General features: G+C 42.1%; 1 protein-coding gene and 1 pseudogene across 2 annotated transcripts; one reads left to right on the plus strand and one right to left on the minus strand.

Moving 5' to 3' along the window:
• Positions 1-246: 246 nt before the first annotated feature.
• cenpu (centromere protein U) lies at positions 247-11,968 on the minus strand. 2 transcript variants are annotated; one of them, XM_068325736.1, is made up of 14 exons: positions 11,858-11,968; positions 8,185-8,320; positions 8,009-8,093; positions 7,216-7,429; positions 6,950-7,138; positions 6,267-6,351; positions 6,057-6,137; positions 5,788-5,968; positions 2,581-2,674; positions 2,206-2,284; positions 1,812-1,859; positions 1,577-1,638; positions 1,320-1,476; positions 247-471 (listed from the first exon to the last, which is right to left on the minus strand). In XM_068325736.1, exons 1-14 carry the CDS (start codon positions 11,860-11,862, stop codon positions 346-348), a joined length of 1,542 nt encoding a protein of 513 aa, XP_068181837.1. In that variant the 5' UTR covers positions 11,863-11,968; the 3' UTR covers positions 247-345. The 2 variants fall into 2 exon arrangements, with proteins under 2 accessions (XP_068181837.1, XP_068181836.1); XM_068325735.1 differs by having other exon boundaries at positions 1,320-1,494.
• Positions 11,969-18,362: 6,394 nt separating this feature from the next.
• Positions 18,363-21,514, plus strand: part of LOC137602418 (band 3 anion exchange protein-like) — a 40,790-nt pseudogene continuing 37,638 nt past the window's right edge.

Consider the following 21,514-nt stretch of genomic DNA (forward strand, 5'->3'; position numbering starts at 1 on the left):
CTCATAAAATGTGTAGAAACATGCGATAATTTATTTTATTCTAAAGTGGACAAACATTACAACTCAGAAAACATTGTCTTAATGTTTCTGATGTTTCTATCTTCATGCTGTGCATTTTTTGTCCTTCCATGTGTGATGCTTGGTCTAAACATTGGGTCCAAATGTAGGACTTGTCCTAGCAGGTGATCATGGTGGAAGACCCTCTCCTCTGGATAAGACGGGATACTCAATAAAACTCGAACCGCAACATAGAATTTTAATTTATTTTCCATTTTCACGCCGGTACAACATTGTTCTCTCTGAGAGTCGACAGTATGCATGTGTGTGCGTGTCTAGTATCACAAGTCATGATCTGGGCGCCCTGTTCTTCAGGATTTCCTCCAGGTGGTTGTTGATTCCTCTCAGCTGCTGCTCTGATGACTGGACCTGCTCGGCCTCCAGTAGCAGAGCCGGTAAACTGGTCGCCCCGTACTGGAGAGCAGGAGGAAACACATCACCATCACTTAAACACACACCTGTCCAGACAAACCTGTGTGAGATTCAGGGTCCTTTTGTGTTCTTGTTATCTCTTTTGTTTGCTGCAGCTTTGTATGGATTGGGAAAGTAAAATATAAAAACCCAACTTATGTTCATTTTGTTATTGTACTGTGATCTAAAAACATTGATAAAATATTTAATTATTTTTTTGTCGCTCAAAATATGCATCACACTCACAGAAAACCAGCAGAAGCAGAAGTCCCTCTAATTATGTGAAATAGATGTATTTTCCAAATATTTTTCATTTTTTGGTAGTGTTTTTTCCCCATTTATTTCTTAAATTCAGCTCAAGGATCCGCTATGTGCTCCAAAAATATTTTCTACAAGGATAATTGAGGTCTCTGTTAAATTAATTAAAATGTGACCATTAATGTGGTGTTTCTTAAATTTATTTTAAGACTTCAAAATGTTCATAATGTGTTCATTACATGAATAAAATTTCATTTTCTCTTTAGCACTTTGTGTATTTCATTCGCAACATATTATAGTTGTTTACACAAAGTGTAAAGATAGAAACAAGACGAGTGTTCTCTTCATTTTAAATGTCAAAAAGTATTTGTGGCTCCCAGTTTTATGTTCTCTGAGGAAGCCGGGTCCAAACGGCTCTTTGAGTCTTAAGGGTTGCCGACCTCTGGTGTGTAGAGAGAGGGTCCAAGGGCAAACCACACCGACTACAGGTGTTCTGATGTTTGCAGTTTGCATATACTCCACCAGATGGTGCTAAACTGCTTCATCCTTGACTTTCAAGCACTTCTTGTTGCTCAAGCTGCGGTTGTGCGTACCGTCTCTTGTTCTCTGGGATGCTTACGCCGGACGTCCAGGTATCGTCTGTTGAGCTCTCTGATGTCATGAAGGAAAGCCTGGCCTCGTCTCAGATCAGCTGACCTGAGTTCCAGTTCATCCTTCTCCCTCTGGAGGGAGCCGGCCCGCCGCTGCGCCCTGAGCAAACAGACGTTACTACAGCAGCTCTCAAACGTGGTTCTGTTGTTATGTTCCTAGATAGACCAGGACTAAATGGAGACTCACGACTAGGTCTCACCTCATCAGCTCATATTTGGCCTCCAACAGTCTCTGGGTGTTCTTACGTATCGATGAGGAGACCTGGCACACACACAGACACACACACACACACACACACACACACAGACACACTATGTACAGGACTACAGCCACATCACAGGTCCTCTAATGTTGTGGAGAAATTTCAAGAACCAAACATTTCCATCCTTGGAGCAACCCCACCGGTGTGGATTAAACCCGGTTGCCATAGTTACCTTGGCATTTTCTCTTTTGAGATGCCTGAACTCCTTGTAAGAATTGATCTGAAAGACAAAACACAAAGACGTGAGCCAGAACGACTGACAGTTAGCTTCAGAGCAAACAGGAGATGTTTCTTCACAGAAGCTGGTCACACCTGGTCCTAACCCTGACCCTAACCCTGACCCCTGATGGCACATTGTTGGCGCTGAAGGACGTCACCTTCCAAATGATTCAGAAGGGCTTCAGAGGGTAAAAGCTCCTGTGACGGGGCTGTTTCATGCTCTGATTAAGTTGGGTGAACGTTCTGTATGCGTCGGTGGAAACACATCACATTTCTGGGAGCCGCCACCTGAAACCACCTTAGAAACGACAGACCGGCACCGCTGATGACAGAGGGTTCAGTCTGACCTTCTCCAGGAGCTGTTGCCTCACGTTGGAAGAAAAGCAGCCCACAGCCTGTTTGACTGCTTCAGACTCCACAGCATCCCTGAGAAACAGACACCCCAGAGTGAACAGTGGAAACACCCCAGTGGTTTAAGACACAGGCTGTAGCTGCTGTGTGACTGACACCATGTAAACACGCTGAATCAAAAACCCTTCATCTGGAGAATCCGGAATCAGAACGACTCCAGTTCAGTTCAGGCCACAAAGGACTCTGGGAGGTTTCTGAGACCAGAACATTTAATCAATCTAGACTGTAAATGAACTTCCTCACAGATGATGATGACATCATCACTCAGTGCTTGGCCCTAACTGGTAATGGATGTCAGCAGTTTGCTTCACCTGTACTGGTCACAGAACAGGAGGAAGGCGTCCAGCACCAGCTGTAACTCAGTTCCTGAGCGACCGTCTCGTCTCCTCTGCTCATCGGACCCACCTTCAAACAGAGGGAGTTTTAGTGGCTCATGTTTCTCAGAGGAATTAAAACACACATTAATACTTTCTATTTTGTAGCAAAATTGAAAATGTCTTAACCTTTAAAAATATTTCCAAAAATGTCCAGAATTCAAAATACATTTATTTAATAAGCCTACTATGTAATTTAAAGTGTGATATCTGAGCGCAGCCTGGAAACAGTCCCTCACCTGACGTCGGCTCCTCGACTTGTCGCTGAATACACCTACAGCATTTTCCACACCGTAATACGCACCTACAAGCCTATGATTTTCTCATAAACCTGCACTTCGCCTTATAATCCGATGGGCTTTACATATGGATTAATATTCATGTTAATATTGGTCAAAAACAAGATCGCTGAAAAAAGCCAGCAGTCTCATGCCGCACTACGCCACCAGGGGGAGCCTCTAGACAGTATTGGGGGTGCCCCCTGAACGCCCAAGCCCCCTGACTGCGCCAACACCCCCCCCCCCCCTCAGACAGCAGGAGCCACACAGGGAGCAGCTCATTTTTCTGTCATTTCATTAATCACTAGCAGCATTATAGACCTTCATTTCTTCGTGAACGACTCGGTGTTTGGTGCTGGAGAACAGCCTCCGTGTAACATTTATCACCAACTCACGACACCTGGCTAAAGAAAAAAAAAAAGGCCTGACTAAAATAAACATCGCAATAACATAGAAAAACAGGGAACTTTCAACAATTCTATGAATAAAGTCTGACTGACTGATCTCAGTATTTCCTAACTATCTGGCGTCAGAAATAACCCACTTTAAACTGAATTGGTCTAAAAACCCCATTGTGCTGTCATCTGGAATCTAGTGACGGTCCATTCTGTTAGTCTGTGGAAACACACGGAGAAACTGGACTAAAGGTGAATAAAGACCCTCAAAGATGAACTTACAGCCTTTTCTGAAATATAAAGAGCAGTCACTGCTAGACAAAGGTGTCAGTTGTGCTGCATTGATTTACAAATGTAGTTGATAGCTCTGGGGGGGCGGAGGGGCGCATTCAGGCTTGTGTATTCTGTCTGCAGCGACGTGCGGTGAGATTCACGGCGGTGAGACACCGACGTTAAAGTCAGTTCTAGGAGTAAAACAGCGTCACGTTTGACAGTAAATTATCAGCCTGACATTAAAAACTAGTTAAAAATTGTTTAGGACACACAGCAGCAAATAGCTGCACCTCACCTCCGACTGGACTACCGATCGATCGAAACAATATTTAATTAATAAACGAAGACGAACGTCGGAGCTTAAATATCTGCTTCGAACTTCAGATCAGGAAATAATCCGCTCTGTTGGCACTGACTGCACTCGTAATGAATTTAACCAGTTTTTAATGTCAGGTTTTTTAATATGCGTGTTGACTTCTTTCTAAGATGGTAAAGTGATCAAGTGATCAGGTTTCCTTGATGAGGCTCAGAATGGCCTCATTGAAATATCAACAGGGCCGTTCACAGCTGACTAAAGGTACTCGCAGTCATGAATGCTCTAGCTAGTGGACGGATAGCGAAACTGCAGCCACTAGTTTTTTTAATCTATTTTACTTTGTGACGGGTTCGTGTATGCCGTAAAGAAATAACTTGATGGCGCAGCCGCAAAAGTTCAATTTTTGGTGGGGTTTTTATTCACACCACAATAACTCGTGAAAAAATATTTACAGTGCAAATAAAATGTCCCAAACCAAAAACCCAGTGCAACAAAAATAAGTATCTAGAGGAAATCCACAACAATAACCATTTACCAATTGCTCTACTATCGCTCCTTTCAACTCTCCGACTCTTACCAATCCCTATTCCGACTCCAACTACCACCCCCATGAAACAAAAATGCAGCTCTTAAATAACCCCATGCCCCTCCCCTGGCATACCAACATTAATTGACGGGGTTGTTCTTATAATCGCCAATATAATAACCTAGAAACAGAAAAACCTCTTACAAAATAAAACAGAACAGAATAAAACATAAATTCCCCTCATATGGCTGTTTACATTAAGCAAAATGTCGACAAAATACAAATCAGTTCCACAACGTACCAAATGGTACAGTCCTGTCTGAATAGCGCGCCACAATGCGCTATTTAAGGCTCACCTCCGTAGAGCCTCGGTTTGGCCCACTCCAGGGGCGGAGCAACACCGCATCCACAGGTGAGCATTTGTATTTAGGAAGCACGCATGGGCGCCGGGTGTGCACCCCCGACGCACCACCGCGACAGTTTGGTGGACAACTCACCCGCGAATGTACCATAGGTAAACCAGTGAGCGGGACCGCGCTCCTGCGGTCCTGCCAGAAAAAAATGACAGCTCCGCTGCAGCCGCTCTCCTGCGCGAGAGAGAGGCGCGCGGAGCGAAGATGAACGGTGATGGACGGCGCGGTCTCTACCGCTCCATCACATTTATCATGTGCCTTATAATCCGGTGTGCCTTATATATTAAATAAATTATAAAATAAACAATTCATTAAAGGTGCGCCTTATAATTCAGTGCGCCTTATAGTGCAGAAAATACTGTACTTGTGTACTAACTAGAGTGTGCCACTAATTTCCCTGCATGGATTAATTCAGTATATAAAATTTGAAAAAAAAAAAAAAAAAATCCAGTGCACCTTATACAGTGATCCCTCGTTCTTTGCGGTCAATGTGTTCCAGGAACCACACGCAACTGAGGAATCCACTATCAAGATTGCAATCTATCTTATTATTTACGGTAATTTAAACATTTCTGAACCCTCCCCTTTCTGATGTTAAACCACCTTCCATCTGTATTACCTCTAAAGCACTCTGATAGACTGTTTAAAGCACTTTTGTCTCTCATGAAAGTCTGAGACTCACAGAACGTAATAAAACGTACGTACGGTATTATGTGACTGCCTACTAAAAATCCGCGATGATGGGGAAGTCGCAATCATTGATACGAGAATGCCCACTGTAGTGAGGAAAATACTGTAATAGTCTCCAGTCTGTGTGATGCTAAGCTAACTCCTGGCTTCATGTTAAATGGACAGACATGAGAGTGAAGAATATAAAACCTGACGGCTGGTTTTAAACAGTGATTCTGAACTATCACGAGCTGGATGAGCCACATTCTCTTACCCGCAGGAGACTTTCTAGATTCAGACCCGTCTGATGAAGACTTTCTGGATTTAGACCCCTCTGATGAAGACTTTCTGGATTTAGACCCCTCTGATGAAGACTTTCTGGATTTAGACCCCTCTGATGAAGACTTTCTGATTTTTCCCACACTATAATTCTTTGCTTTCTTTGGACTTGGTTTCTACATACAGGACACAAAGAAAATGATGAGAACACCCTAAGGGAGCGATCCCCAAAGTGGTCCAGATCCTTCTGGGGTCAGTACACACCCAGCTTTCATCCTCGATCTCTTCATCCGACGACAGGATGTGTTTACGCCCACTGGCGGTGGAGCCCGCGTCTGATTGGTCCTTGAAGGAGAAACGTGGCATGAAACTACCTGGCTAACACGTCTGAGTTCATTACGACCCGTTAGTCCCGTCGTTAGAAGCGTCCTCTCTCCTTCACATCCTCGGAGACATCACCGTTCATGTTCTCACCTGTGTCTGAGACTCGATCGACTTTCCACTTCCTGATTGGCCCTTGTCTCTCCAACTCTTCCTCCTCTGCTGGTTTGTCACTGGCCTTGTTGACAGAAACCAGTGTAAATTATGGGTAACACAAGAAGACAGAAACACATCCATCAATCATTTGACTACAAAGACAGAAGAGGTCAGACTCCAGAGCAGTGACCAACAATAAAACGGTTTAGTCTTTCCAGAAAGGAAAGACGTCGTCGGTCGACTTCTCTGCTTTTTATCACAGACTTTATGGAGATGCTTCCAGGATCCTAGGAGAGCAGACACAACATCTGCAAAGACATGATTCACCTGTATTCATGTGGGTCTTAGTGGACACGTGGATACTACACAGATGTCGGTTGGCATGACGACATATGTACACAGATCTATACTTGTAAGTGTGAAATAATATTTATCTGATATTATTTCATGTGTCTTCTCAGATCCTTCAGTTCACATCCTTCAGTCATACCTTTGTTTCTACCATGGATTTTCTTTTTTTGACACGTATTCAATAAAAAACAGAAAAATGTGAAAAATCTGTGAGACTAGTAGGTTTAAAAACGGGGAACCCTTAAAGGCAGAATGTATTTATAGACCAAATGTTCACGATGACCTCTGTGGAGAACATGTGACCTCAGACTGGACGGAAGGAAGCTCACTGTGCTAGAGACGTAGGCCCAACACTCCTCCTCTTCCCGACCAGCCTGTGGGGCCTGCTGGCTGGGGGGGTTTGCTGGTTTCCTTCCCCGCTTGCTGGGGGGGTATGCTGGTTTCCTTCCCTCGGTTCTGGGTCTCCTCTCTCCCCTAGAGGCGTTGTCTTCAGTCTCTTTGTCTTCTGATTGTTAATCCTGATGGCAGACAGAACGTTTGGCGCTCACAGGGCACTGATGTGGGAGGTAACACGCTCCTGTTCCTCACACCTTACCTGGTTTTGGCCGTGGTATGTTTCTTCTTCTTCACTTCCTCCTCTTCTTCTTGATCGCTTTCAGTCTCCTTCCTCCTCATGGCAGCTCCATGTTGTTTAACAGTACTCTTCAGTGTCTGACGGTCGTCCGTTCTTCCACCTTTCCCTGTGCTCATCTGTCCCCCCTCTGCGACATTCAAATCTTCCTCCAGCGCCGTACTGTGTAGAGGGTTACCTAGGCATCACAAGAGTGTTGATTTGACAAACCAAAAACATCATGAGCTGATTAAACCGTAACAAGGAGATAACTGAGGAAAGATATCAAATTCAAATACAAAGACCTTTGTCGATGATACCGAAATCAGATGAAAATTTACTTTGAAAACTATGAAATGCAAAGCATTACTAATGTTCTCAGAACAGCTTCAGGAACGTGATTAATATTTAAGTAATATTATTTATATTTAATAAAGCTACGCAACATGATTTTTGAATGAGTTTTGAACTGCCAGGCAGGAGGCCTAGAGGAAGACCAAAGAGGAGGTTTATGGATGTAGTGAAAGAGGACATGAAGGTAGTTGGTGTGAGAGAAGAGGATGAGAAGACAGGGTTAGATGGAGGACACTGATTGGCTGTGGAGACCCTGAAGGGAGAAGCCAGAAGGAGAAGGAGAAGAAAAAGCTACGCAACATTTCATCACTCACTTTACAAAAAGCTCAGAAACCAATTCAAACGAGTTAGAGTGGACTGGGTTATGATTCCAGCCTCATAGAGAGGCAGTGACATAGAAACACACACACACACACACACACACCAGGCTGGAGCTGCAGTCCCTCCATGAAGCTCGCCCTCTCAATGGCTGACAGGTTGGGAGAATCCAGCCCCCCCCCTGGAGCGATCTGCGTGTCAAACAGACTGATCAGTTCCTCTTCATGAGTTACAGTCAGAACACAAAGCAAAGAAATAACTTCATGAACACCATTCACTGACCCCGCTGTCCTGGGGTGGGCCGTCTTGTCCCCTGCCTAGGGCCGCTTTGGCCCCTGCTTCGGGCCGCCTTGGCCCCCGCCTTGGGCTGCTTTGGCCCCCGTCTGGGGCCACTGAGGCCCCTCTCCTCTTCTTGGCTCTGTGAAACACAAACCAACACGTCACCAGGCTGCAGCTCATCTCTGAAGCGACCCAGTTGAGAGCTGTCGTATCGTTAGCTGTCATGGAGCTAATGTCACGTCATGGTGTGAAGCTAAGGCACACGTGTCAAACTCAAGGCCCGGGGGCCAAATGTGGCCCTCCACATCATTTAATGTGGCCCGCAAGAGCACAAAAAGGTCAGAGCGTCTAAAAATAAGTAGGTCAAAAGTGTGCTTGGACCAAAACTACATTTCCCACAATGCAGTAGTTCAGCCCATTTGAACTCTGACTAAACGTAGTGACCAAAGTTAATGTCCTAACTTGTGTCTGATGTTATTTTTATTTATTGATTGATAGTTTGATCCTTGATTGATGGAGTTCTGTGGGTTTAATAACCTGACAAATTAAAGGATTTATGTTAGAACAGAGAAACAAACAAACATGTTTTTTCTGTCTAACTGTAATGTTTGGAACTAGAATCAGTCAGAAATTCAGTTATTTAACATTAAGGAGTAGTTACATTTAGTTACATTACACTGAGTTACATTTAGTTACATTTATTAGTTACATTAAGGAGTAGTTACATTTAGTTACATTACACTGAGTTACATTTAGTTACATTTATTAGTTACATTGAGGAGTAGTTACATTTAGTTACATTACACTGAGTTACATTTAGTTACATTTATTAGTTACATTAAGGAGTAGTTACATTTAGTTACATTACACTGAGTTACATTTAGTTACATTTATTAGTTACATTAAGGAGTAGTTACATTTAGTTACATTACACTGAGTTACATTTAGTTACATTTATTAGTTATATTAAGGAGTAGTTACATTTAGTTACATTACACTGAGTTACATTTAGTTACATTTATTAGTTACATTGAGTAGTAGTTACATTACACTGAGTTACATTTAGTTACATTTATTAGTTACATTAAGGAGTAGTTACATTTAGTTACATTACACTGAGTTACATTTAGTTACATTTATTAGTTACATTAAGGAGTAGTTACATTTAGTTACATTACACTGAGTTACATTTAGTTACATTTATTAGTTACATTGAGGAGTAGTTACATTACACTGAGTTACATTTAGTTACATTTATTAGTTACATTAAGGAGTAGTTACATTTAGTTACATTACACTGAGTTACATTTAGTTACATTTATTAGTTACATTGAGTAGTTACATTTAGTTACATTTATTAGTTACATTGAGGAGTAGTTACATTTAGTTACATTACACTGAGTTACATTTAGTTACATTTATTAGTTACATTAAGGAGTAGTTACATTTAGTTACATTACACTGAGTTACATTTAGTTACATTTATTAGTTACATTAAGGAGTAGTTACATTTAGTTACATTACACTGAGTTACATTTAGTTACATTTATTAGTTACATTGAGTAGTTACATTTAGTTACATTACACTGAGTTACATTTAGTTACATTTATTAGTTACATTGAGGAGTAGTTACATTTAGTTACATTACACTGAGTTACATTTAGTTACATTTATTAGTTACATTAAGGAGTAGTTACATTTAGTTACATTACACTGAGTTACATTTAGTTACATTTATTAGTTACATTAAGGAGTAGTTACATTTAGTTACATTACACTGAGTTACATTTAGTTACATTTATTAGTTACATTAAGGAGTAGTTACATTTAGTTACATTACACTGAGTTACATTTAGTTACATTTATTAGTTACATTAAGGAGTAGTTACATTTAGTTACATTACACTGAGTTACATTTAGTTACATTTATTAGTTATATTAAGGAGTAGTTACATTTAGTTACATTACACTGAGTTACATTTAGTTACATTTATTAGTTACATTGAGGAGTAGTTACATTTAGTTACATTACACTGAGTTAAATTTAGTTACATTTATTAGTTACATTAAGGAGTAGTTACATTTAGTTACATTACACTGAGTTACATTTCGTTACATTTATTAGTTACATTGAGGAGTAGTTACATTACACTGAGTTACATTTAGTTACATTTATTAGTTACATTAAGGAGTAGTTACATTTAGTTACATTACACTGAGTTACATTTAGTTACATTTATTAGTTACATTGAGTAGTTACATTTAGTTACATTTAGTTACATTACACTGAGTTACATTTAGTTACATTTATTAGTTACATTGAGGAGTAGTTACATTTAGTTACATTACACTGAGTTACATTTAGTTACATTTATTAGTTACATTAAGGAGTAGTTACATTTAGTTACATTACACTGAGTTACATTTAGTTACATTTATTAGTTACATTGAGTAGTTACATTTAGTTACATTTAGTTACATTACATTTAGTTACATTTATTAGTTACATTAAGGAGTAGTTACATTTAGTTACATTACACTGAGTTACATTTAGTTACATTTATTAGTTACATTTAGTAGTTACATTTAGTTACATTTAGTTACATTACACTGAGTTACATTTATTAGTTACATTGAGTAGTTACATTTAGTTACATTACACTGAGTTACATTTAGTTACATTTATTAGTTACATTAAGGAGTAGTTACATTTAGTTACATTACACTGAGTTACATTTAGTTACATTTATTAGTTATATTAAGGAGTAGTTACATTTAGTTACATTACACTGAGTTACATTTAGTTACATTTATTAGTTACATTAAGGAGTAGTTACATTTAGTTACATTACACTGAGTTACATTTAGTTACATTTACTAGTTACATTAAGGAGTAGATAGATAGATAGATAGATAGATAGATAGATAGATAGATAGATAGATAGATAGATAGATAGATAGATAGATAGATAGATAGATAGATAGATAGATAGTTAGATAGATAGATAGATAGATAGATAGATAGATAGATACTTTATTAATCCCGGAGGAAATTGCATATATCCACTGCTCAGGCATTACTTAACAAATAATACTGGATAAACACCAGCAGAAAAGGAAACACTGACATCACAGGACATACCACAAGACATACATTACACTAACAGACAGACACATGCAGCACTAAGAGGACTTATATACTAAACTATAACTAAAAATATAAACAGTATAAAATTTAAAAATATTACAGTATTAAAATATAAACAGTATAAAATAAAATCTAAACAGTATAAAATTGAATTAAAATATAAAAACAGTATAAAAAATAAATAAATAAATTTTATATATATATATATATACAACAGTATAAAATTAAGTAGTTACATTTAGTTACATTACACTGAGTTACATTTAATAGTTACATCTGGCTCTTTGAGGACAGACATCATGCTGCCCCCCCTCCCCCCCCAAGGCAAAGCGCCCAGATGACAGACCCCCCACCGCTCGGTACGACACCACAGCAGCTAGCTGGTGCTAACTAGTGTTAGCCTAGCCGGTGCTGACCGGCGTTAGCCTCAGAGGAACGTTCCTGATAATAGTCTATCAACAGTCCATCAAGCTCATCAATAACAGGTGACGTCATAGGGTATTTTTTGACCTTTACATAATATTTACCTCATTGGGAAACAGAACCGCCGCCGCGGCTCGTCCTGTGACTCCGGAGGGTTTGGATCAAGTCGCTTCCCGCTGAATGTTGAAGTCTGTGGACTGTACCATCTGTTCACGGGGGGGGGTGAGGTGCAGGCAGGGATCACCGAAAACTGTTCTGCAGTCAAAAGATGGGATCTAATTAGAGATGTGTATGATTTTACCACTATCTATTCGGTACCGCTGAATACTTGCTTTTTAGTGGTCATTAATAGTCGTAATAAATGTTTATATAAAGTACGCGTACCCTCTGTGGTGTCACTGATACCTACGGAAAGCGAGAAGGTTTCCGCATGAACGCGATTTTCTGTCTAAAGGCGGAGTCAGTCCCCCTGCTGCACACACACCTCCGTTACAACGGGACACACACTCAGTCTTTCTCAACTTTAAATGAAGCTCTACAAAACTCCCACAGACCATGATCACAGCACTTCAACGAGTCTTCACACAAAACTCTTGATTCAGGTTGTAGTGCTTCAGTCTGCTCTAATCATCTAGTAAGTTCTGTGTTAATAAATCCTCCCTTTATTCAACTGTCAAAAAGCAAAATCCTGTTTTTAGATAGATAGATAGATAGATAGATAGATAGATAGATAGATAGATAGATAGATAGATAGATAGATAGATAGATAGATAGATAGATAGATAGATAGATAGATAGATAGATAGATAGATAGATAGATAGATAGATACATACATAGATACATACATAGATACATAGATAGATAGACTGACTGTATTTATCCCAAACTGGGAAATGTAGGTGTCACAGTAGCAGAGCAGAATTATTACAGAAAATATACAGAAAATTTGCATTGAGGAAAAATAAAGTACTGTAGTTAAAGGTAATAATAATATTAATTAAAAAAAATATATTAACAATATTAACACTAATAATAGTAATAACAGTAATACTAATAACAATACTAACAACAGTACCCAAGCATGGTAGGCCTTTAGTCATAGATAAATATCTGTGGCACTCAGTGGCGGTACACAGGACCTACAGAAGCCATACCAAAACGTCAGACTGGAGGTGGGACTCTGTCTGATATGTCAGAGCTGATGGCTTGTGGCAGGAATGACCTCCTGTACCTTTCTGTTCGACAGCGGAGCTGTAGTAGTGTCTTGGAGAAGGAGCTCCGCTGTCTGTCCAGTGTGTGGTGGAGAGGGTGAGTGTGGTTACTTTGATATTTCCATTGAAAATTCCTGGAACTGACATCAACATAGCAGTTGATTAAAAAAACATGATCACTTTATTTTACTGTATTTTAATGGACCAAACAAGTCACAATGAAACATATATCCTAAGCAGATCGTCTCGGTATCCCCAAAGGTATTCTGTGCCACGGGTCTTAAAGGTGATTCGTTGTATTTTAAAGCTGCGTTTAAAGTACTATCAAAAGCTGCATCACTTCCTGTTGTTTCTGGTGTTACTGTTCATGAGGGAATGAACAGCAGGTTGATCTATTCAGCTGGTGCCACATGTGTATGTAGCGCCCCCATGAAGCCATGGGGTGTATTGAGTTCGAGGAATAATGAAATGACTGACCCAGACAACAGCTGTTAAATTTAAAGGAATCTCTTTACTGAAATGATATTTTGTTTTAAATTTAGAAGAAAAAACTCCCTTATGAAACGAAATAAAATAAAATATTAAATGAAATGAGAAGATACAATGAAATGCCAAGAATATGACACAAGGCTTTAAAAACCTTAAAGAGTGAACACAATCTGTTTTTAGCTCAATCAAATGACTCACCAATGAATGATCTTACCAAACCATGAATTGTAAACCCGAATTACTTACTAAAGTATATAATCCACTCAAATCATTCCCCAAATACTCAACACTGGTCCCCCATCTCTCTCCCTAACTATCACCTTTAACACCGAAATGACCATAAGACATGGACTCCTCCAAAATTGAGGTGTACCTGAATGATGCTATTAAACCTTTAATAAATTATATTTTCAAATATATCAGTTGAACTTAACCCATAAAAGGTATCAGGACATTGAGATGGACATGAAAAGATAGCATAACACCTTTAACACCCCCCCCCCCCCCCACACACACACACACACACACACACACACACACACACACACACACACACACACACCCCACCCGCGATGCAGGCCTGTGCGTCGCTCCGTGCGGCGGTAATGCGGTCCTCAGTAGAGTCCGACCATTACAGTACAACTCAGTTTCTAGTAGACGCTGTAGCATCAACTCCGACCTACAGTACAAACGTGTCCAACGGCCACCGTGAAGGAAACAGTCTCTCCTCCAAGCTGACGTCTCGTAGATGCGAGGGTCGTCCGGCCAGTCCACCTCTCGCTCCGATGATCCACGCTGACTCACCGGGACCCGGTGTGGACTCCTCTCGCTGTTAACGTTTTCCACAAAACAATGAGCCACCGAAAGATTAGTTGTTGTCTCAACGTTACTCTTGCAGGGACAACATAAACCACGCTGCCCGGAGTACTAGTCCGTCCAATCTCTATCCCTTCTCACAATCCGTCTATCCTTCCCTCCTTTTCCTCTTCCTCCCTTCCCGCCATCTCTTCCGCCCCCCCAGCCAATGCCCGCAGGTGGCACAGAACGGAACACCTTCACAACCAATCCCCAGCATCCACTCATACCACATTCACACCACTAAACCCCCTCCATAATCTCTGTTTAAATCAGTCTTTTCAATATTAAAATGAATACCTTAGGACTGTTTACTCATCACACTTTGAATCATCCAGTATTAACTCTCAGTTAACAAGTCATAATCCCTAAATTACTTTTATTCTCCTTGTAACTCTTGTTCCTGTTTTGAGTTTATTTCTCTTGAATACTATATTAAGAAATTAAGGGCTGCTTTAGTTTAAACCTGTAGTTTTCTCAACTGGGCTACATGTACTTTAGTCCCCCCCCCCCCCCCAGCTTGTCCCTTTATCTATCTGGATTTCAGTGACATGCGGTCATGAAAGAAAAAAATGGAAAATGGAATAAATGAATTAAATGCTAATATTTATCGAGCGATGTGTATTATAAACGTATTTTCCGTTTAACGTCATGATGCTGTACATATACGTTAACGCACCATTTTTAACACTTTGAATCACATCTTATAATTCACTATTGTAAATCACCACTTTTTAATTAGTGTGCCTGTTAAACTATCTTTACCTTGCAGATAACACAATAACTCACAACATCTTAAATTTGACCTCTGACTGAAGAATTATGTGATTCTGCCAGCATGTCCTTGAGTGGATCCTGCAGCTGCGAGGTAGTAGAGTGAGCCTCCCCAGAACATGAAATATTTGCCACAATGTGGGAAAATGGAGAACATCTTGTGGTGGCATCTTCTGATAGGATGAGAGTTAGATCATCCCATGTGAACACCTACTAGAAAGGGTATAAATATTGTATGTAAATTATGGCTCTTTGCACACAGCTTGGAGTTTCTTTCCGGTTAGTCTCTGTGCCCAGAAATTTCTGTAAATAAAGTACTTTGTGTTTTTGCAACTTTACTTGGTTTTTGTTCTGTTTATTTAACTTCGAAAAGAAATGGTCTTAGTTCAAGATCAATGAATACGCCCAAAGACCACAAGGTCAGCCGTCCTCCAGGACCAGGTTTTCCGGCCTTTCCTTCAGTCACCAGTTTTAGGTTATTTTTACTCAAAATCGCTGAATTTTCACATTAACCGCTGCATTACGGAACAGAGACCTGCCGAGACCAACCAGCCGAGCCTCACCAGGGATTGAACAATAGCTCCGATAGCTGTGCTGGTAGCTAAACAGTGAGACCGTAATGCTATCTCTCTATGTGTCGCCATTAAAATGTTCAAACATGTTTGCTTTATAAACTAAATTCCCGTAATTTAGCTAACGCATATAATGTACAGTGCTTTTGTGTCAACAGCTGCATGTGTGTAACGTCTTTCTTGAGTTGAGCGGTCCTGAAACCGCTGTTTAAAAAGCACTAGGTGAGGCACAAAAATACCCGGCCTCATGGATAGGGGGCGCTGGTGATCCCAGGGATTCGTCTTGGGACTCCTCAGCCGAAAAATAAGTGAATGCAGGCTACGATCTACATTAAGTCAAGTGCAGCAATTATGTTTTTTCCGCTCGCCTATTGAAATGGAGGATTACATATTACAGACTGAAGGAAAATACGGACAATTTCTACAAATAAGTTATTGAGTCGTTTGTTCAGAGGGAGCGGCGCATGGACTTTATCTACAAATCAAACCTGACATATTAACAAGTAGGTAACAACATTATGTTTTTTTAATCAAATATGCTTATTTGTGTGTTACAGTTTGTGTGTGTAAATAATTCTGCGATGAGACTTTAACAGAACCCACTCACTGTTGCTACTTAAATGGTGAATAAGCTACACTGTAGGTTCATGTTTTTTGTAAATCTGATCACGTGATCATGGTGACGTCGGTGCCTCACCAGCCATGAACCTCACCGCACGTTACTGCTGGATTTGGTAGAGCTCTTGTGTCTACAGTTCTGTTGGTAGAGTTCTTGTGTCTACAGTTCTGTTGTTAGTTCTTGTATCTACAGTTCTGTTGGTAGAGCTCTTGTGTCAACAGTTCTGTTGGTAGAGTTCTTGTGTCAACAGTTCTGTTGGTAGAGTTCTTGTATCTACAGTTCTGTTGGTAGAGTTCTTGTGTCTACAGTTGTCACGTCTCTGTCCTATGATTTTCCTGTTTATTTTCCTGCCACTAACAACTCATATCATTCCAGATCCTGTCTCATCTTCAATCAGTTCATTCCCTGCACCTGCTGTCTCTCCACAGCACCTGCATCTGGTGTAGACGGTGTAACCTGAAAGAGATCAGTGACTGCAAAGCAGTGGTAGATGAGAGTGTAGCCAAACAGCATAGGATGGTGGTGTGTAGGATGACTCTGGTGGTGAGGAAGATCAAGAGGGCAAAGGCAGAGCAGAAGACGAAATGGTGGAAGCTGAAAAAGGAAGAGTGTTGCATGACTTTTAGGAAGGAGTTAAGACAGGCTCTGGGTGGTCAGGAGGTGCTTCCAGATGACTGGACAACTACAGCTAATGTGATCAGGGAGACAGGTAGGAGAGTACTTGGTGTGTCATCTGGAAGGAAAGTAGATAAGGAGACTTGGTGGTGGAATGAGGAGGTACAGGAGTGTATACAGAGAAAGAGGTTAGCCAAGAGGAAGTGGGACACTGAGAGGACTGAGGAGAGTAGACAGGAGTACAGGGAGATGCAGCGTAAGGTGAAGGTAGAGGTAGCAAAGGCCAAACAAGACGCTTATGATGACTTGTATGCTAGGTTGGACAGTAAGGAGGGAGAGACTGATCTATACAGGTTGGCAAGACAGAGAGACAGAGATGGGAAGGACGTGCAGCAGGTTAGGGTGATTAAGGATAGGGATGGAAGTCTATTGACAGGTGCCAGTAGTGTGATGGGAAGATGGAAAGAGTACTTTGAAGAGTTGATGAACGTGGAAAATGAGAGAGAACAAACACTAGAAGAGGTGACTGTTGTGGACCAGGATGTAGCAAAGATTAGTCAGGATGAAGTGAGGAGGGCATTGAAGAGGATGAAGAGTGGAAAGGCAGTCGGTCCTGATGATATACCTGTAGAGGTTTGGAAGTGTCTAGGAGAGGTGGCAGTAGAGTTTCTGACTGGGTTGTTCAACAGGATCTTAGATAGTGAGAAGATGCCTGAGGAATGGAGGAGAAGTGTGCTGGTGCCCATTTTTAAGAACAAGGGAGATGTGCAGAGTTGTGGCAACTACAGAGGAATAAAGCTGATGAGCCATACAATGAAGTTATGGGAGAGAGTAATGGAAGCTAGACTAAGGGCAGAAGTGAGCATTTGTGAACAGCAGTATGGTTTCATGCCAAAAAAGAGTACTACAGATGCAGTATTTGCTTTGAGGATGTTGATAGAGAAGTACAGAGAAGGCCAGAGGGAGCTGCATTGTGTTTTTGTAGATCTGGAGAAACCTTACGACAGGGTGCCCAGAGAGGAACTGTGGTATTGTATGAGGAAGTCTGGAGTGGCAGAGAAGTATGTTAGAGCGGTGCAGGACATGTATGAGGACTGTAAGACAGTGGTGAGGTGTGCTGTAGGTGTGACAGAGGAGTTCAAGGTGGTGGTGGGACTGCATCAGGGATCAGCTCTGAGCCCCTTCTTGTTGCTATGGTGATGGACAGGCTGACAGACGAGGTCAGACAGGAATCTCCATGGACTATGATGTTTGCAGATGACATTGTGATCTGTAGTGAGAGCAGGGAACAGGTGGAGGAGAAGCTAGAGAAGTGGAGGTTTGTCCTGGAAAGGAGAGGAATGAAGGTTAGCCGCAGTAAGACAGAGTACATGTGTGTGAATGAGAGGGACCCAAGTGGAAAAGTGAGGTTACAGGGAGAAGAGATCAAGAAGGTGGGGGATTTAAAGTACTTAGGCTCAACAGTCCAGAGCAATGGAGAGTGTGGAAAAGAGGTGAAGAAGCGTGTCCAGGCAGGACGGAACGGGTGGAGGAAAGTGTCAGGTGTGATGTGTGATAGAAGAGTTTCAGCTAAAATGAAGGGAAAGGTGTACAAAACTGTGGTGAGACCAGCAATGTTGTTCGGCCTAGAGACAGTGTCACTGAAGAAAAGACAGGAGACAGAGCTGGAGGTAGCAGAGATGAAGATGCTGAGGTTCTCTCTGGGAGTGACCAGGAAGGATAGGATCAGGAATGAGTACATCAGAGGGACAGCACATGTTAGAGGTTCTGGAGATAAAGTCAGAGAGGCCAGACTGAGATGGTTTGGACATGTCCAGAGGAGAGATAGTGAATATATTGGTAGAAGGATGCTGAGTTTTGAACTGCCAGGCAGGAGGCCTAGAGGAAGACCAAAGAGGAGGTTTATGGATGTAATGAGGGAAGACATGAAGGTAGTTGGTGTGAGAGAAGAGGATTCAAAGGACAGGGCTAGATGGAGGAAATTGATTCGCTGTGGCGACCCCTGAAGGGAAAAGCCGAAAGGAAAAAAAGAAGAAGGTGTGACAATTCTCAGCCTTGGAGAGAAGACCTTGAAAAGTGTGGCGGAGAAGACTGTAAATGAAATGGTTAACAAGATCAGACCTCGGGACGGAAAGCGCATGCTCCAATCTCTCCTTCAAAGCCGCAGGTATCCAAACACTGACTCAAACATAAATGACCTACATTTAGGTTTTCAGCTGATGCTGTTATCCAAAGCTGCAAATGACACTGGAAGATTTCAGTGTCTAAGAGAAAGCTAAACCGAATATAAAGCATCAAACCTTTATGAAACACTGTCTCGGGCGACCAAGTCACTCTGCCTGTCTACTTAGGTCTTTATTAGAGGTGAACACTGTCATGCAGTGAACTCAGTTCTCTCTAGAAGGACATACTGTTCCTAGATTTTCATATGCTTGTTCCATAAGGCAAGAAAAATGAGAAAAAAATAAGAGCTTGATTAAGAATAAAGCCAAAAGAGCGTTTGTTTTGCTTGGGTCCATTTTTGTAGCGTATGCTATTTTTATCTAGATATTTTTCGTTTGGAAGCATCTTTTAATTTTTAAATGGGGTGGTCATAAGCTACCCAGGAAAATCAAATCTATTCAACATATTCCTACTGATAGAGCACTTAAAGAAGTTCATCACAATTATTCCTCTCCAAGGAACCATCACCTTATCGTGGTGGAGAGGTTTGAGTGCCCTAAGGATCCTGGGAGCTCTGTTGTCGGGAGTCTTGTACTCCTGGTAGGGTCACCCAAGGCAAACAGGTCTCAGGTGAAGGGCCAGACAAAGAATGGTTCAGAAGATCCCATGAAAAATCGGAAAGGGAAAAATGTGACCCTGCCCGGAGGAAGCCCGGGGCCCACGTCTGGAGCCAGGCCTGGACGGAGGGCCCGTCAGCGAGTGCCTGGTGGCTGGGTCTGCCACGGGGCCCGGCCAGGCTCAGCCTGAAAAGGCAACGTGGACTCTTCCCACCCCAGTGAACCCACCACCCGCAGGGCAGACCGATGGGGTCGGGTGCGCTGCCATACGGGTGGCAGTGACGACAGGGGATCACGACAGATCAGACCCGGGCGGCAGAAGTTGGCTTTGGGGACGTGGAATGTCACCTCACTGGCGGGGAAGGAGTCGGAGCTTGTATTGGAGGTGGAGCGTTACCAGTTGGATCTGGTGGGGCTTACGCGTGTCCGGTTTGCAGCCGAGTGTGAAGCGGTGGGGATGAGGATCAGCACCACCAAATCTGAGGCCATGGTCCTCAGCAGGAAGCCGGTGGACTGCCTTCTCCGAGCGGGGAATGAGGTCTTTCCACAAGTGAAGGAGTTGAAGTATCTTGGGGTCCTGTTCACGAGTGAGGGAACAATGGAGCGTGAGATTGGACGGAGAATTGGGGCAGCAGGAGCGGTATTGCAGTCGCTTTACCACCCTGTTGTCACAAAGAGGGAGCTAAGCCGAGAGGCAAAGCTCTCCATCTACCATTCAGTCTTTATTCCTACCCTCACCTATGGTCATGAGCGATGGGTCATGACCCAAAGAATGAGATTGCGGATACAAGCGGCTAAAATGGGCTTTCTCGGGCGGATAGCTGGTGTCTCCCTTAGAGATAGGGTGAGAAACACTGCTGTTCACGAGGGGCTCAGAGTAGAGCCGCTGCTCCTTCACGTGGAAAGGAGTCAGTTGAGGTGGTTTGGGCATCTGGTACGGATGCCTCTGGGACGCCTCCCTAGGGAGGTGTTTCTGGCATGTCCAGCTGGGAGGAGACCTCGGGGCCGGCCCAGGACCAGGTGGAGGGATTATATCTCAACACTGGACTGGGAATGTCTTGGGACCCCCCAGTCAGAGCTGGTGGATGTGGCCCGGGGAAAGGGAAGTTTGGGGCTCCCTGTTGAAGCTGCTGCCCCTGCGACCCGACTACGGATAAGCAGTGGAAGATGGATGGATGGATGGATCACAATTATTAAGTGTTTCATCAGATAATCATTTAGTCCTAGTGTCACTGTGTACAAGCAGCAGCAATGATTGAAACATTCAGCTTAAGAAACCGAAGCCCTCATCCTCTTTTCAGTCCTCTCTAATAATGACCACTGGTTCAGCTGAGGTCCGTCGACCTGATTGAGTCACAGTAGAGGGTATTTATCCAGATGAGTTCTGGAGCCAGAGTCTGGTTTAAGACTCTAACCTTTCCATTGCTATTTTTTGTGTCATAAATCATGGATAAATATTTATCAGGGGTGACTGAACACCACTGCACTGGCTTGTCATACTGCATTCAGGTCACGTACGGTATTCCTTTGGTGCTTAACCATATCACAAATGTGTCCTGCAGCACCACCAAAAAGCCCACAAAGTACAAAGATACTTACAGACCCAACAGGGAAATATGACTGTGATGTTCTGTGGCAGATATGAATACAAAAGCATGCCACAAAAACGGATGAAGAAAGTTCACTTTATGTAGCTTTCAGATAACAGCAGAGATTAAAACAGAACAGTCTGTCAGACTAGCAAATGAAGGAACAGGACATCACATTTCTGAGTCTGCATAATAAGGTAAAAGTACAAACAGGCAGGTCAGGTGTAACATAATTCAAGCAGACTGTAGCGGCGAA

This window comes from Antennarius striatus, chromosome 10 (assembly GCF_040054535.1).
Source record: "Antennarius striatus isolate MH-2024 chromosome 10, ASM4005453v1, whole genome shotgun sequence".
Classification (NCBI taxonomy): domain Eukaryota; kingdom Metazoa; phylum Chordata; class Actinopteri; order Lophiiformes; family Antennariidae; genus Antennarius; species Antennarius striatus.